We start from the raw sequence: 17,466 nt of genomic DNA, 5'->3' as shown, positions 1-17,466 counted from the left end.
GTGGGTTTTATGGCAGACTACTACCTAAAAAGTTGTATTGCCGCCACCAACTGGACGGGTTGAAACCAAAACAAGGTAAAAAAAAGAAGATCCATATGTGATTGTGAAACTAACTTAATTCACCAAAAATAAAAAATAGTACATTGACAAAACAAAACTCCCACTTCTTCCTTCTTTCAATTCTCCATATCTACCTTCTCAGGCTCGAGGACCTGAGGGTGGTACAGTTTGTGACAATATTCCATATAAAAGAGAAAACCCTTCAGCCCCAGTAACCACTCCGCCACTTCCACAATAATTTCTATCTTCCTGGTTCTCCTCTCCACCTTGGCAGAGACATTTATCACTCTAGCTATAAAGGTCAAAAGTCCACCTTCCTAACCATTAAAATGTCAGGATCCTGCAGCCTGCAGTGAAGGCCTATCAAATCAAATCAAACCCATTTTTATTGTTCAAATACACATGGTTAGCATATGTTATTGCGAGTGTAGCGAAATGCTTATGCTTCTAGATCCGACAGTGTAGCAGTATCTAACAGGTCAAATCTAACAATTCCACAACAAACCTAATATCTAACAAATTCCCCAACAAAACCTAATACACACAATCTAGTAAAGGAATGGGATAAGAATATATAAGTATAAAATATATGGATGAGCAGTGACAGAGCGGCTAAGATGCACTAGATAGTAAATAATAGATAGTGAAGGATGCAGTATACATTAAATACATATGAGATGAGTAATGCAAGATATGTAAACATTCTTAGTGGCATTATTAAAGTGACTAGTGTACCATTTATGGCTGTTTAAAAATCTGATGACCTTGAGATAGAATCTGTTTTTCAATCTCTCTGTCCCAGCTTTGATGCACCTGTACTGACCTCGCCTTCTGGATGGAAGCGGGGTGAACAGGCAGTGGCTCGGGTGGTTATTGTCCTTGGTGATCTTTTTGGCCTTCCTGTGACATCAGGTGTTGTAGGTGTCCTGGAGGGCAGGTAGTTTGCCCCTGGTGATGCATTGTGCAGATTGCACCATCCTCTAGAGAGCCTTGCGGTTGTGGGTGGTGCAATTGCCGTACCAGGCGATGGGTGATACAGCCCAACAGGATGTGCTCAATTGTGAACCTGTAAAAGTTAGTGAAGGTTTTCGGTGACAAGCCACATTTTTTCAGCCTCCTGAGGTTGAAGAGGCGCTGTTGCGCCTTCTTCACCACACTGTCTGTGTGCGTGGACCATTTCAGTTTGTCTGTGATATAAACACAGACTAACTTAAAATCCAACACCATGGACTTTTCAAGTGCACCATTCAAACCCTCAACCCTTTTAACAGCTGCTCTGGATAGCCCTGACTTTGGCCACCTCATTCTCTTTCACCCTTGTGGGACATTCGAAAGAAGTGGCTTCATGGTTCCCACCACAATTACAACATGTCCCATTTATCACTTTTATAACACATGTGATCTTTTCCACAACTTGGACATCTCGGCTTCTCCCTTCTGAAAACACTTGAAACATTTATCTTGGGATAAATGCTCTTACTCTGTAGTTAATATAACCAAACTGCGCTTGAGTAGGGAGAGACTTCATATCAAAAAACAAAAGAACAGGTAGACTCTTCACTTTGTCTTCATTTACCACACGATTCATTCGACGTGCATCAATCACTTCAGGAAGTAAGCCAGTGTGTCTATGTATACAGACGAGTCTAAATATTTCTAAAACTAAAAGCATTGTATTTAGGAAAAATTATTCACTAAACCCTAAACCTCAACTAAATCTTGTAATAAATAATGTGGAATTTGAACAAGTTGAGGTGACTAAACTGCTTGGAGTAACCCCGGATTCCCCCGGATTCACCCCGGATTGTAAACTGTCATGGTGAAAACATATTGATACAATAGTAGCTAAGATGGGAAGAATTGTCAAAGACCCCAGCCAACCCGTCATAGAATGTTATCTCTACTACCGCATGGCAAGCGGTACCGGAGTGCCAAGTCTAGGACAAAAAGGCTTTTTACCCCCTTTTTACCCCCTTTTTACCCCCAAGCCATAAGACTCCTGAACAGGTAATCAAATGGCTACCCGGACTATTTGCATTGTGTGCTCCCCCAACCCCTCTTTTACTCTGCTGATACTCTCTGTTTATCATATATGCATAGTCACTTTAACTATACATTAATGTACATACTACCTCAATTTACCCGACCAACCAGTGCCCACGGACAATCAGTCCGACTAACTGGTGCCTGTATGTGGCCTCGCTACTGTTATAGCCTCGCTACTATATATAACCTCGCTACTGTTATTTTTCACTGTCTTTTTACTGTTGTTTTTATTTCTTTACTTACCTATTGTTCACCTAATATCTTTATTGCACTGTTGGTTAGAGCCTATAGTTAAGCATTTCACTGTAAGGTCTACAGTCGTGGCCAAAAGTTTTGAGAATGGCACAAATATTAATTTTCACAGTCTGCTGCCTCAGTTTGTATGATGGCAATTTGCATATACTCCAGAATGTTATGAAGAGTGATCAGATGAATTGCAATTAATTGCAAATTCCCTCTTTGCCATGCAAATTACCTGAATCCCCCCAAAACATTTCTACTGCATCGGGGCACCACCAGTACAGAGCTTGCTCAGGAATGGCAGCAGGCAGGTGTGAGTGCATCTGCACGTACAGTGAGGCAAAAACTTTTGGAGGATGGCCTGGTGTCAAGAAGGGCAGCAAAGAAGCCACTTCTCTCCAGGAAAAATATCAGGGACAGGCTGATATTCTGCAAAAGGTACAGGGATTGGACTGCTGAGGACTGGGGTAAAGTCATTTTCTCTGATGAATCCCCTTTCCGATTGTTAGGGGCATCCGGAAAAAGCTTGTCTGGAGAAGACAAGGTGAGCACTACCATCAGTCCTGTGTCATGCCAACAGTAAAGCATCCTGAGACCATTCATGTGTGGGGTTGCTTCTTAGCCAAGGGAGTGGGCTCACTCACAATTTTGCCTAAGAACACAGCCATGAATAAATAATGGTACCAGCACATCCTCCAAGAGCAACTTCTCCCAACCATCCAGGAACAGTTTGGTGACGAACAATGCCTTTTCCAGCATGATGGAGCGCTTTGTCATAAGGAAAAAGTGATAACTAAGTGGCTCGGGGAACAAAGCATCAATATTTTGGGTCCACGGCCAGGAAACTCCCCAGACCTTAATCCCATTGAGAACTTGTTGTACATCCTCAAGAGGCGGGTGGACAAACAAAAGCCCACAAATTCTGACAAACTCCAAGCACTGATTATGCAAGAATGGGCTGCCATCAGTCAGGATGTGGCCCAGAAGTTAATTGACAGCATGCCAGGGCGGATTACAGAGGTCTTGAAAAAGAAGGGTCAACACTGAAAATATTGACTCTTTGCATCAACTTCATGTAACTGTCTATAAAAGCCTTTGACACTTATGAAATTGTCACGTTCTGACCTCTATTTCCTTTGTTTTGCATTTATTTAGTATGGTCAGGGCGTGAGTTGGGTGGGCAGTCTATGTTTGTTTTTCTGTGTTTTGGGTCAGTTCTATGTTTTCGGCCTAGTATGGTTCTCAATCAGAGGCAGGTGTCATTAGTTGTCTCTGATTGAGAATCATACTTAGGTAGCCTGGGTTTCACTGTTTGTTTGTGGGTGATTGTTCCTGTTTTTGTGTTTGCACCAGACAGGGCTGTTTTGAGTTCTCACGTTTCTTGCTTTGTTTTCGTTAGTTTGTTCATGTATAGTGTCGTCAATAAATACAATGAACAACCACCACGCTGCGCTTTGGTCCGCCTTTACTTCACAAGAGGAGAACCGTTACAGAATCACCCACCACAACAGGACCAAGCGGTGTGGTAATGGGCAACGGAGAAAGCAGCAGCAGGAGCAGCGCGAGGAGGTATGGACATGGGAGGAGGAATTAGACGGAAGAGGACCCTGGGCTCAGCCAGGAGAATATCGCCGTCCCAAAGAAGAACTGGAGGCGGCGAAAGCGGAGAGGCGCTGGTATGAGGAGGCAGCGCGGCGTCGTGGATGGAAGCCCGGGAGTCAGCCCCAAAAATTTCTTGGGGGGGGGCTAACAGGGAGTATGGCTACGCCAGGTAGGAGACCTGAGCAGTTGTCCTGTGGTTACCGGGGGGCTAGAGAGACCGGGCAGGCACCGTGTTATGCTGTGGAGCGCACGGTGTCCCCAGTGCGGGTGCACAGCCCGGTGCGGTACATTCCAGCTCCGCGTATCGGCCGGGCTAGAGTGGGCATCGAGCCAAGTGCCATGAAGCCGGCTCTACGCATCTGGTCTCCAGTGCGTCTCCTTGGGCCGGCTTACATGGCACCAGCCTTGCGCACGGTGTCCCCGGTTCGCCTGCATAGCCCAGTGCGGGCTATTCCACCTCGCCGCACTGGCAGGGCGACCGGGACCATTCAACCGGGTAAGGTTGGGCAGGCTCGGTGCTCAAGAGCTCCAGTGCGCCTGCACGGCCCGGTCTATCCGTCACCACCTCCACACCCCAGCCCTCCGGTGGCAGCTCCCCGTACCAGGCTGTCTCTCCGGCCCATCCGTCCAGAGCCTTCCTCCTCTCCAGCGCTGCCGGAGTCTCCCGCCTCTCCGGCGCTACCAGAGCCTTCCTCCTCTCCAGCGCTGCCGGAGCCTCCCGCCTGTCCGGCGCCTCTGCCGGAGCCTCCCGCCTGTCCGGCGCCTCTGCCGGAGCCTCCCGCCTGTCCGGCGCCTCTGCCGGAGCCTCCCGCCTGTCCGGCGCCTCTGCCGGAGCCTCCCGCCTGTCCGGCGCCTCTGCCGGAGCCTCCCGCCTGTCCGGCGCCTCTGCCGGAGCCTCCCGCCTGTCCGGCGCCTCTGCCGGAGCCTCCCGCCTGTCCGGCGCCTCTGCCGGAGCCTCCCGCCTGTCCGGCGCCTCTGCCGGAGCCTCCCGCCTGTCCGGCGCCTCTGCCGGAGCCTCCCGTCTGCCCGGCGCCAGCGCCGCCCGTCTGCCCAGCGCCGCCAGCGCCGCCCGTCTGCCCAGCGCCGCCAGCGCCGCCCGTCTGCCCAGCGCCGCCAGCGCCGCCCGTCTGCCCAGCGCCGCCAGCGCCGCCCGTCTGCCCAGCGCCGCCAGCGCCGCCCGTCTGCCCAGCGCCGCCAGCGCCGCCCGTCTGCCCAGCGCCGCCAGCGCCGCCCGTCTGCCCAGCGCCGCCAGCGCCGCCCGTCTGCCCAGCGCCGCCAATGCCGCCCGTCAGCCAGGGGCCGCCAGTGCCGCCCGTCAGCCAGGGGCCGCCAGTGCCGCCCGTCAGCCAGGGGCCGCCAGTGCCGCCAGTCAGCCAGGGGCCGCCAGTGCCGCCAGTCAGCCAGGGGCCGCCAGTGCCGCCAGTCAGCCAGGGGCCGCTAGAGCCCCTCCGCCCGGAGCAGCTGCCCCTCTGTCCCGAGCAGCTGCCCCTCTGTCCCGAGCAGCTGCCCCTCTGTCCCGAGCAGCTGCCCCTCTGTCCCGAGCAGCTGCCCCTCTGTCCCGAGCAGCTGCCCCTCTGTCCCGAGCAGCTGCCCCTCTGTCCCGAGCAGCTGTCCCTCTGTCCCGAGCAGCTGTCCCTCGGTCCCGAGCAGCTGCTTCACCTCTGTCCCGAGCTGCCCCTCTGTCCCAAGCAGCCCCTCTGTCCAGTGGGGTCATTGAGAGGGGTGGGCATGGGGAGTAAGCCACGGAGGCGGACAATACGGCGGACTAAGACAATGGCGAAGTGGGGTCCGCGTCCCGCGCCAGAGCCGCCACCGCGGACAGACGCCCACCCAGACCCTCCCCTATAGGTCAAGGTTTTGCGGCCGGAGTCCGCACCTTTGGGGGGGGGTACTGTCACGTTCTGACCTCTATTTCCTTTGTTTTGCATTTATTTAGTATGGTCAGGGCGTGAGTTGGGTGGGCAGTCTGTTTGTTTTTCTGTGTTTTGGGTCAGTTCTATGTTTTCGGCCTAGTATGGTTCTCAATCAGAGGCAGGTGTCATTAGTTGTCTCTGATTGAGAATCATACTTAGGTAGCCTGGGTTTCACTGTTTGTTTGTGGGTGATTGTTCCTGTTTTTGTGTTTGCACCAGACAGGGCTGTTTTGAGTTCTCACGTTTCTTGCTTTGTTTTCGTTAGTTTGTTCATGTATAGTGTCGTCAATAAATACAATGAACAACCACCACGCTGCGCTTTGGTCCGCCTTTACTTCACAAGAGGAGAACCGTTACAGAAATGCTTGTAATTATACTTCAGTATTGCATAGTAACATCTGCCAAAAATATCTAAAGACACTGAAGCAGCAAACTTTGTGAAAATTAATATTCGTGTCATTCTCAAAACTTTTGGCCACGACTGTACACCTGTTGTATTCAAATGCTGTACCTAATAAAGCACTGCTCTACCTTCTTGACAGCACTATCAACAAGGAAGGCCCTACAGGCCTTGTTTTGTCTCATCTAGGCTACTGTTCAGTCATGTGGTCAGAAAAGGGGACTTGCAATTGCAATTGGCTCAGAACAGGGCAGCACGGCTGGCCCTTGGATGGACACAGAGAGCTAATATTAATAATATACATCTCTCCTGACTCAAAGTGGAGGAGAGATTGACTTCATCACTACTTGTATTTATGAGAGTATTGACATGTTGAGTGTGCTGAGGTGTCTGTTTGAACTACTGGCGCACAGCTTTGACACCCATGCATACCCCACAAGATCAAATCAAAAGTATTTATATAGCCCTTCTTACATCATCTGATATATCAAAGTGCTGTACAGAAACCCAGCCTAAAACCCCAAACAGCAAGCAATGCAGGTGTAGAAGCACAGTGGCTAGGAAAAACTCCCTAGAAAGGCCAAAACCTAGGAAGAAACCTATAGAGGAACCAGGCTATGAGGGGTGGCCAGTCCTCTTCTGGCTGTGCCGGGTGGAGATTATAACAGAACATGGCCAAGATGTTCAAATGTTCATACATTACCAGCATGGTCAAATAATAATAATCACAGTAGTTGTCGAGGGTGCAGCAAGTCAGCACCTCAGGAGTAAATGTGAGTTGGCTTTTCATAGTCGATCATTGAGAGTATCTCTACCGCTCCTGCTGTCTCTAGAGAGTTGAAAACAGCAGGTCTGGGACAGGTAGCACGTCCGGTGAACAGGTCAGGGTTCCATAGCCGCAGGCAGAACAGTTGAAAATGGAGCAGTTGGACTGGGGACAGCAAGGAGTCATCATGCCAGGTAGTCCTAAGGCATGGTCCTGGGGCTCAGGTCCTCTGAGAGAGAGAAAGAAAGAAAGAATTAGAGAGAGCATACTTAAGTTCACGCAGGACACCGGATAAGACAGGAGAAATACTCCAGATATAACAGACCGATCCTAGCCCCCCGACACATAAACTACTGCAGCATAACTACTGGAGGCTGAGACAGGAGGGGTCAGGAGACACTGCCACAAGAGGTCTCTTCACAGTACCCAAGTCCAGAACAGACTATGTGAGCCGCACAGTACTACATAGAGCCATGACTACATGGAACTCTATTCCACATCAAGGAACTGATGCATGCAGTAAAATTAGATTAAAAAAAACTGATAAAAATACACCTTATGGAACAGCGGGGACTGTGAAGCAACACAAACATGGGCACAGACACATGCATACACACACACAATAACATACGCACAATACACACACATACACATGGATTTTGTACTGTAGATATGTGGTAGTGGTGGAGTAGGGGCCTGAGGGCACATAGTGTGATGTGAAATCTGTGAATGTATTGTAATGTTTGTAAAACTGTATAAACTGCCTTAATTTTGCTGGACCCCAGGAAGAGTAAGCTTTCAAGCTTTATCGTGTTATCCTTGATGATTCTCTTAAATTGTACGTGGAGCGCCCCTTATGTACATGTATGTATTTAATAAAGAAAAGTATAATAAATTCAATCAATCAAATAGGGCTCCCCACCTCCGAATCCACGTAGTATTCCATGCTATGGGTGTACTGTATATACTGCATTATAATGTTTATGGATTTATTGGCCCAATGAATTAACTCAGATATGGCATGGTCATGTAATAAACAAAGAACACCCTGTATAACTGGTTCTCAAACCCTTCCTACTGAAGGTATGCTGTTTTAATGTCAAGCTCATCGAACACAATTGCAACCACAACACAATCAGAGAAACTTGGAGGACGCACTGTTTCCATGTTTATGGAGGAACCTCGCTCTTCATTCAATTGAAGGTAATACTAGATTTTGGTTATGCCAATTGACTGATAATAAGGGACTTTTCGTTAGGTAATTCTATTAGGCTAAATTAAGATTGGAATTTTTTGGTCTTGGTATATCATCGGATTTGTAAACTGCTGCACCACTATACAAACACTAAAGCTTAGAATAATTACATTAACTGATTCAAAACATAATCCCGATTTAAACAAAAACTACTTATACTTCTACTACTACTACTAGTTATACTACTACTGCTGCTAATATTATCATCATAATCATTCAACACATTGTCACTGTCATCATCATTATTATGATCATCATATGTTTGTGAATCTGTGACTCTCAGCAGGACATCAAGTGCCTGATGAACCATGGGGCCGAGGCTCTCTCATGGCGGTTGGCTGTGGGTGTTCATGTCCCTACTGGGTGCTGCAGACTGCACTTACCACTGCCTCAGCAGCAGCAGTGACACACAACCTTTCCTCTCCTTGACCCAAACTCAGACTTGGCGGGTGGAAAGCGATGGTGGTTGCCTGAAGCCCCTGTATAACTTTGCCAAGCTTTTCCTTGAGTCAGTACAGCCAAATCCTTTCCCGGAAGGTAAGCAAGCAACATTGATGAGGCTTAGCCTTACACTGTCTGTTGCACAGGGAATTGGGGCAACATTTTGAAAGCCCACATTCTTAGAACACACTGTGAGTTCGTTGCACTGTGAGTGACTTATTGTAAGCATTCTAATAGCTGTCCTACATTCTGAAGAGCCATATGATGTTAACATCTGCTACTTCCCTTTATTGACCCTGAAATGATACTACTTAGAAGAAGTATTGTGACACAGAATCAATATAACAATGGTTAGATGTCTTAAAAACTACCAGTTTCCCTTGGCTTAGTGCAAAAACAAAATCTGTATGATTTCTATTTTCAGATATCATCTCTACAGCTTTAAAGACTGAACAACTAGATATTCCACAGGTATGTGCTTCCTATGGTCTGTCTCTATGGTGTTCCCTGGCCTTATGTCTTTCAGACATATTCCTGATTTATATGTTGCATATTATACATTCATGGACAAGATGGTCTGCTATGCCTTTACAATCATATCAGCTCGATCAGATCATTTCAGATTCTCTGTCCCACACTGGTAACATTACTGGTTTGTGCAGCTGATTTCCTCCTCCTACAGTTTTTTTAGCAGACACTCTTATCCAGAGAGACTTACGGTTAGGTGCCTTGTTCAAGGGCACATTGACAGATGTTTCAGCTACAGAGCTCAGGGATTTGAACCAGGAACATTTTGGTTGCTGGCCCAACTGCTTAACCGCTAGGCTACCTACTGCCTCTTACTCTAAGGGATTATTATCTCAATCAGATTTTCGTCAATGGATAACACCATTCTGAACTTTATGAAGTATTTGCTATTTGAAATGGTTGTTGCTTATGTTGTAATCTTGGCGGTTTTGTTTCTGCAAAATTCCCCTCTTCCCTCTCAACAGCTGGTTCGGTATGAGGCTGGATATATAGTGTGTTTGCTCTTGGCTGTACTTTACCTGCTCGTGATGCCAGTTGCCGGTGGAGTTCTTGCTTGGGGGCATTTCCATAGTAGGAAGGTAGAGGTGAACAACACTCAGTCATCATCATTAGCATCCCTCTACCATCAGGACATCGGTGTGGCAGCTTCTTCAGTTCTTGTCACCATTTTACTCCTGTAAGAAAGTATGCACACGCACGTATGCACACACACAGGCACACACACGCACACACATGCACACGTATGAAGTTGTATAACTACTGTGTATGACAGTGTATAGGTAGATATTGTGTGACGTGTGATTTCTTCCTTGGTGTGTGTGTTTAGGACAGGGGTGATCTTGGCTTTCACCGTGAACAGTCGAGTCAGTGAGAACATGCACCCAGGCCTATATCATGTAGAGACCAGCGCCAGGATCATTGAAGACTCTCTAACTTCAATTACACAGGTCTGGCCGGCCACCATAACACATCATAACACTCTGTCTTCCTGGAATTTGTTTTTGATAGTTGGTTTGTTCTGGGAATTAGCATTTTGGAAATATACAGTTGTAGCCCTAATGCACTCTCTTTGCTTACTTTTTTTCTGTACAGAAAATTAAGGTCATTATGGAACAGTACTCCATTCCCAAAGCAGAAATCTCAAAGGAAATGAATGGTAAATAAAGTTGATAATAAAATGTTGCCTATTTAAAAGAAAAATGTAAGTATGTGTACAATCTGTACTTTACAGATGCTGACGACATCATTGGTGCAACAATCATCTCCTCTTTCAACACTGATGTCGACGAAGATCTCATAGACTTATCTGTCTCCATCGAAGGTGTGTTTCGCTACAATATTTTAAAAAATATATTACTTCACCTTTATTTAACCCGGTAGGCTAGTTGAGAACAAGTTCTCATTTACCACTGCGACCTGGCCAAGATAAAGCAAAGCAGTGAGACACAAACAACAACACAGAGTTACACATGGAATAAACAAACATACAGTCAATAATACAATATAAAAAGTATATATACAGTGTGTGCATGAGGTAGGATAAGGGAGGTAAGGCAATAAATAGGCCATGGTGAAATAATTACAATATAGCAATTAAACACTGGAGTGATAGATGTGCAGAAGATGAGTGTGCAAGTAGAGATACTGGGGTGCAAAGGAGCAAAATAAATAAAATAAATAACAGTATGGGGATGACGTAGTTGGATGGGCCTAGAGCGTGACAAAATTCTGCCTCGGGGAGCAGGTAAACTGTACTTTTCCTGCTCCTGATGGTACTTGCTGGAGGAGTTCTTGCTTGGAGATCTTTCCATAGCAGGAAGGTAGAGGTGAACAACACTCAGTCATCATTATCATCATAACTCTACCATCAGGACATCAGTGTGGCAGCTTGTCTTGTTCTTGTCACCATTTATTCCTGCAAGAAAGTATACACACATGCCCATGGACATACGGACATACACACACACACACACACACACGCACACGGACATACACACACCCATTCATATCCTATTCAAATGCTAAATATTTTGCTGAAATGCATTGTCTTACGCCTGACTTAAGACAAGGCAATACACCTTGTCAACTATTGTGACAGATATGATTGGTAAATTCAGTTCATATGTAAACCTGTTAGATGTTTTGTAGTGATGAGTTAGTACAATCCAGGGAGTGCCATTGGCTTGCACTCTGGCATACTTTAGCTACCATGATCGCAGTTAGACAAAGGTATTCATTGTCTCTCATCCAGAGAAGATATGCGATTACATACACAAAACAAAGTCCTGAGTCATGTCGTCTCAACAGACACAAAAACCAGGGTCTGTATTCATAAAGCAACTTAGAGTAGGAGTGCTGATCTAGGATCATGTTGTTGTTTTTTTTAGATCATATTGAATAAGAGGGGGAACCTGATCCTAGATCTGCTCTGAGACACTTTACGAAAAACAGGCCATGGCCACCAGTCAAAATCAGTATCTGCCACCCAGTACTTAAGCAGACATTGTTTCTAATGTTTTATTCAAGTACAGGATCTCACTGAGTCTCAGTGACTTTCATTTCCTTCCCAATGGGCCTGTGTGTCTGTCTGTATGGACACAGATGCTATTGGAACCTTTGAGAACCTGCAGCTGTATCAGACGACCAGGACAGACCTGCAGGCCAATCACACAACCCTGCAGAACGGCATCCAGGGACTACAGAGCCGAGTGGAGAGTCTGGGGAAATGCCCCACCTGTGACGTCCCCAACCCTAGCAACCTGACTACTGTTGCTAACTACTACCTGGTATGAAAAATGGTACACTTTTTGATATTTAGTGCAGTAGTTTTTGAACAGGGCTCATTTGAACAGGGCATCCAATGTGTCTTTCTCCAATGTTGTTTTCTTGTCTGTCAAAACCAAGGATATGATGGAGATCGATATAAAAAAAAGAACATTTTCCCAGTGCATGTTGTATAATATGTCTGGTGCTGAATAATGTTACAGTGTCTATTCTGTGTTTGTCATTGTAGATCCCCAGTGTGGATGGCAAGTTGAATGATATGCCTCCTGCATCCAGCCTCGCAGGCCTCATTGAACAGGTGGGCATACAAACAGGATTAATTTAATCACATCAGAATGGAAATGTTTGCAAAACTATTCTTGATATGTTGTTGCATTGAACTGGAGAAAATCAAACTGAAATAATGTTTTTATCGGCTGTCTTCTAGGGGAACCTAACCTTCCATGCCATTCCACAAAAGTGCTCAGAGCAAGTGGCTCCCACAATAGCAGGTGAATTTGAAGACGGCCTTCTTGTTCTTCATCATTATTTGCGATACTTAATTATGTCTAATGACCAAGTAAATGGCTGCAAGGCATAAATGTGCAATTTATCAAAACCTCTCTCTCTCTCAAATCAAAGTTTATTGGTTGCGTACACAGTTTAGTAGATGTTATAGCAGGTGCAGCGAAATGCAGGTGCAGCGAAGTGTTACTAGCTCCTGGCAGTGCAGCAAAAATGTGGAAAAATACACAAATAATAATGAAAACTAGAAACAAGAAATCACAAATGTCAGTACGAATCCATGTAACAACCCAAATAACACTGTATCAGTAATCTAATACAATCTATGTGTATATATACCACAAATATATACTAAGAATGATATGCACGTCATTAGATATATTACAGTGAGCTATGTTGAGAATTCGGTGTATAAATAAACAGTGGAACAAAATGCAATGTACAGCAGTAGATATACTATATATACACAAGTATGTATCCCTTCAAATTAGTGGATTCGGCTATTTCAGCCACACTCGTGGCTGACAGGTGTGGCTGTCAGCACACATCCATGCAATCTCCATAGACAAACATTGGCAGTAGAATTGCTTTACTAAAGAGCTCAGTGACTTTCAACGTGGCACTGTCATAGGATGCCACCTTTCCAAGAAGTCAGTTTGTAAAATGTCTGCCCTGCTAGAGCTGCCCCAGTATGTGAAGTGAAAACGTCTAGGAGCAACAATGGCTCAGCCGCAAAGTAGTAAGCCACACAAGCTCACAGAATGGGATCACCGAGTGCTGAAGCGCGTAGTGCATAAAAATTGTCTGTCGTCGGTTGCAACACTCACTACCGAGTTCCAAACTGCCTCTGGAAGCAACGTCAGCACAATAACTGTTTATCAGGAGCTTCATGAAATGAGTTTCCATGGCCGAGCAGCCGCACACAAGCCTAAGATCACCATGCGCAATGCCAAGTGTCGGTTAGAGTGGTGTAAAACTCGCCACCATTGGACTCTGGAGCAATGGAAATGTGTTTTCTGGAGTGATGAATCACGCTTCACCATCTGATGGATGAATCGGGGTTTGGCGGATGCCAGCAGAACGCTACCTGCCTGAATGCATAGTACCGACAGTAAAGTTTGGTGGAGGAGGAATAATGATCTGGTTTTTTTTTTCATGGTTCGGCCTAGGCCCCTTAGTTCCAGTGAAGGGAAATCTGAACGTTACAACATACAATGACATTCTAGATGATTCTGTGTATTCCAACTTGGCAACAGTTTGGGGGAAGACCCTTTCCTGTTTCAGCATGTCCCTGTGCACAATGCAAGGTCCATACAGAAATGGTTTGTCGAGATCGGTGTGAAAGAACTGGACTGGCCTGCACAGAGCCCTGACCTCCTTTGGGATGAATTGGAACAACGACTGTGAGCCGGGCCTAATCGCCCAACATCAGTGCCCAACCTCACGAATGCTCTTTTGGCTGAATGGAAGCAAGTCCCTGCATCAATGTTCCAACATCTCATGGAAAGCCTTCCCAGAAGAGTGGAGGCTGTTATAGCAGCAAAGGGGGGGCCAACTCCATATTAATGCCAATGATATTGGAATGAGATGTTCACGAGGAGGTGTCCACATACTTTTGGTCATGTATTGCATATTAGAATGAGCTATGTGAAGAATCTCTCTCTCTCTCTGTGTGTCTCTCTCTGTCTCGCTCTCTCTCTGTCTCTCTTTCTTTCTCTCCATCTCTGTCTCTCTCTCGCTTTCCTTCTCTCCTTGTCATTACTCTATTTATGAAACCTCCTGCCCTCTGTGTCTGGTTAACGTAGCTCTCATGTCAGTGCTGAATGAATCCCAAGAAGAGTTGCTGAACACCAGCCATAGGTTCCCCTCGCTGGAGTCTCTCATTGAGGCTGTGTCTGACTGTAAAACCACTGTGAGACGCTTTGCAGACCCAGTATATTACTACGACTTTGTCAGGTAACATTTTGCTGAGTTCCAAATTGTACCCTATTGTCTATATAGTAAACTACTTTTGACCAGGGCCCACAAGTTGTGCACTATGTAGGGGATAAGGTGCCATTTGTGATACAGCCAATGACTATCATGGAACATTTATCACCAGAGTCATAAAATCATATCAATGCTGTCAGTTGTTAATCTCTTGTGGACAGACTACGTAAACATAAAATGTGCCATAGATTTGTACTGTTACAACGGGATGCATGAGATCAGCAGCATTAGTTCCAGTGCTTGGGTTTTTCATCACTGGTTATTCAGACAAATCACAATGTGATGTTAGCATCTTGCGAATATCTGAAAGTTAAGGGTAATTTGGCCCATAGACTTGCCTGTAACGTTCAGAGAGAAAGGGTGGAGCTCTTTGTTCCGGTTCCTAACCTCGTACTATCGCTCCGAATGGGCCCACAATTTAATTGAGCATCTGACCAATTACGTAAGATTTTTGTTCTGGATTAATCAAGATTAGTCACTTGTTAAAGGCCCAGAGCCGTCAAATACAATTTTCCTGTGTTTTATATATATTTCCACACTATGAGGTTGAAATAATACTTTGAAATTGTGAAATTATGGTTATGTTGTTTTAGTGTAAGAGCTGTTTGAAAAGACCGCCTGAAATGTAAGATTATTTTGCATGGGTGGGTATTTGGACAGCTTGGTGACATCACCAGGAGGTAGGAAGTGAATAGACAAATAACTAAGAGAGTTTCAAACCTCTCTGCCAATAACAGCTTCTGTATGCATCTGTCCCCCTTGTCTTCCCCTATAGGGTCACATATTTTTCCATCATTTATAAGATAACGACATGTTGACATACTTTTTGCGGAAAGACAATGAGGTGGATTGACGCCAGTATGCTCTCTGGCGCGCTCTCCAGGTGGGCAGTGTCATTGACACTCTGCATGGTGATGCTGGTCATAGTGGTTCTGATGGTGGTTGCTCTATCTCTGGGACTGCCTGTGTTCTTCTACCCTACGATTTACTCCACATACCAAGATGCTCGACTGGAACACACAGCAATTGGCCTGTATAGAGCGTAAGTGAAGTATACCCGATTTAGCATATCATGGCCAGTATTCATGAAACGCCAAAGAGCAGGAGTGCTGATCTAGGATCAAATGAAGCCCACCCTGTCCATGTAATCATATTCATTGTGGTGTTAAAGCAAGAACTGATCCTAGATAAAATGTCCTTATCTGAGATGTTTTAAGAATACCTGTATCTTCTCACAGGTTACAGATCCAGTCCTGTCCTCTTCTGACATGGACCTGTTTTCTCCTGACGGTATTGACTGTGTTTTTCTTTAATTATGTTGTTTTCTGTCATCATTCCACAGAGCTGTAGTAGCGAGCTTCGTGTTTTCCTGGCTTTTCATCCTCTTGGTCTTTATTGTGTTGTTTTTCGGGGGGAATGCCCACACCCTGGGCTGCCGGAGCTGGACCCATGGACAGCTCTTTGGGGTCAGTGAGGGCCCCTATGGAGCAAATGGGAAATATATGTGCATAGGGAATAATCTGTGTGTAAAAAGCTATTTTAAAAACCTTATACTTATTTAACTTAAATTAATACATACACAACTCATTAAAATGATTCACTCCCCTGTTGTCATTTCTATCACAGTTCTTAGACCAGCAGCAGAATATTTTCAGCAGCCTAAACAACATCAGTCAAAGCTTCAACACCAGTCAAAGCCCCAACACCAGTCAAAGCCCCAACACCAGTCAAAGCCCCAATATCAGTCAAGAGACCAACTCTGAGACCCAACAGATTCAGCCCAGCACCTCAGCAATATACCAGTGAGCTCTCAATTGCTGCTCGATGAGCATCTGTCCTTTCATGTGCTACTGCCCCTCACATTCCACAATGATGCTCAGTCACTATCACATTGTCTCAGACCGTTAAACTGGATAACAGCTTTTGTACCCTCTGTTTCTGGGTTTGGTCATACATTTCTCTCTCTGTCCTCTTTGTTTCAGTGGCTGTAAGAGTGGACAGTCATTGTTCCACAGCATGCACATGGAGCAGCACTTTGATCTGGAGGACTTCCTCAATGCCAGCAAGGTGTTGCTCAGTTTGTCATCTTCATATTTAATTTATTTTCTGTTCTTTCAAAAATCACCCTGTGTGACTAAGGTACTGTTACTACAGAACCTTTGATTACAGTATATTTACATTTTCAAATGGCATATAATAATGATACTGTCTGTGCCAGGTATTTAATATGTGCCTGGATGTTTCTCCTCTCATTTGTTGTAGTACTTGGATGGATTCAATGAGACTGCTCAGAATATGTCAGTCAACCTGGATGGCTTGAAACTGCTAACTGACAATGGCAGACAGGGCCTACTGAGCTTTAAACAGTGTGGGATAGACAGCATCAACTACCATGAGCAATTACTACTGGTATACACAGGAGCAGCAAATTGTGTGTGTGTGTGTGTGTGTGTGTGTGTGTGTGTGTGTGTGTGTGTGTGTGTGTGTGTGTGTGTGTGTGTGTGTGTGTGTGTGTGTGTGTGTGTGTGTGTGTGTGTGTGTGTGCGTGTGTGCGTGCGTGCGTGTGTGCGCTGAGACGGTATACATCATATCAAAACAAATGAAATACCGAAAGGTGGTAATTCAGGGCCGTCACAGTGTGTGCATGTGTGTGTCAGAAAGCTCCATATTTATGTTGTCCATTTATCAATGTATTGTCTCTGTAGCTAAGCACACCAGTTGTGAAGACAGACCTTGGAGTATTTGCCAATCGTCAGAAGGATTATCAAGGGTTAGTGGTAACGGAGCAACGGCAGAGAAGACTGCCATATTTGAACCCCAATCATGTAACTTCGTAGCTTCTGATTGGAAGAAATGCTTCTTGCTCGGATTGTATGGAAACCAGTAGCAATTGTGTGCGATATCAATCTGGACACCACTGAAGTACATGAAATCAATT

The 17,466-nt window shown here is 45.6% G+C and overlaps 1 protein-coding gene across 1 annotated transcript; it reads left to right on the top strand.

The window, feature by feature from the left end:
- Nucleotides 1-8,171: 8,171 nt before the first annotated feature.
- On the top strand, nt 8,172-17,365 carry LOC139389520 (prominin-2-like). Its single transcript, XM_071136340.1, has 17 exons — nt 8,172-8,230; nt 8,566-8,819; nt 9,148-9,194; nt 9,716-9,927; nt 10,078-10,198; nt 10,344-10,407; nt 10,483-10,572; nt 11,853-12,037; nt 12,265-12,333; nt 12,463-12,526; nt 14,345-14,495; nt 15,412-15,570; nt 15,871-15,994; nt 16,155-16,330; nt 16,511-16,595; nt 16,791-16,937; nt 17,234-17,365. Exons 2-17 carry the CDS (start codon nt 8,591-8,593, stop codon nt 17,363-17,365), a joined length of 2,055 nt encoding a protein of 684 aa, XP_070992441.1. The 5' UTR covers nt 8,172-8,230; nt 8,566-8,590.
- Nucleotides 17,366-17,466: the final 101 nt, after the last annotated feature.

The sequence above is a fragment of the Oncorhynchus clarkii genome, chromosome 30 (genome assembly GCF_045791955.1).
Source record: "Oncorhynchus clarkii lewisi isolate Uvic-CL-2024 chromosome 30, UVic_Ocla_1.0, whole genome shotgun sequence".
In the NCBI taxonomy this organism is placed as follows: domain Eukaryota; kingdom Metazoa; phylum Chordata; class Actinopteri; order Salmoniformes; family Salmonidae; genus Oncorhynchus; species Oncorhynchus clarkii.
The sequence above is the reverse complement of the archived record's forward strand: the minus strand, read 5'-3'. Positions and strand labels throughout refer to the sequence as shown.

Excerpts from the sequence above, each read along its gene's own strand:
- LOC139389520 (XM_071136340.1), top strand. The coding sequence starts at position 8,591 with ATGGGGCCGAGGCTCTCTCATGGCGGTTGGCTGTGGGTGTTCATGTCC. Across the intron at positions 9,195-9,715 it reads AACAACTAGATATTCCACAG|CTGGTTCGGTATGAGGCTGG; the intron begins GTATGTGCTTCC and ends CCCTCTCAACAG. Across the intron at positions 16,596-16,790 it reads ACTTCCTCAATGCCAGCAAG|TACTTGGATGGATTCAATGA; the intron begins GTGTTGCTCAGT and ends CATTTGTTGTAG.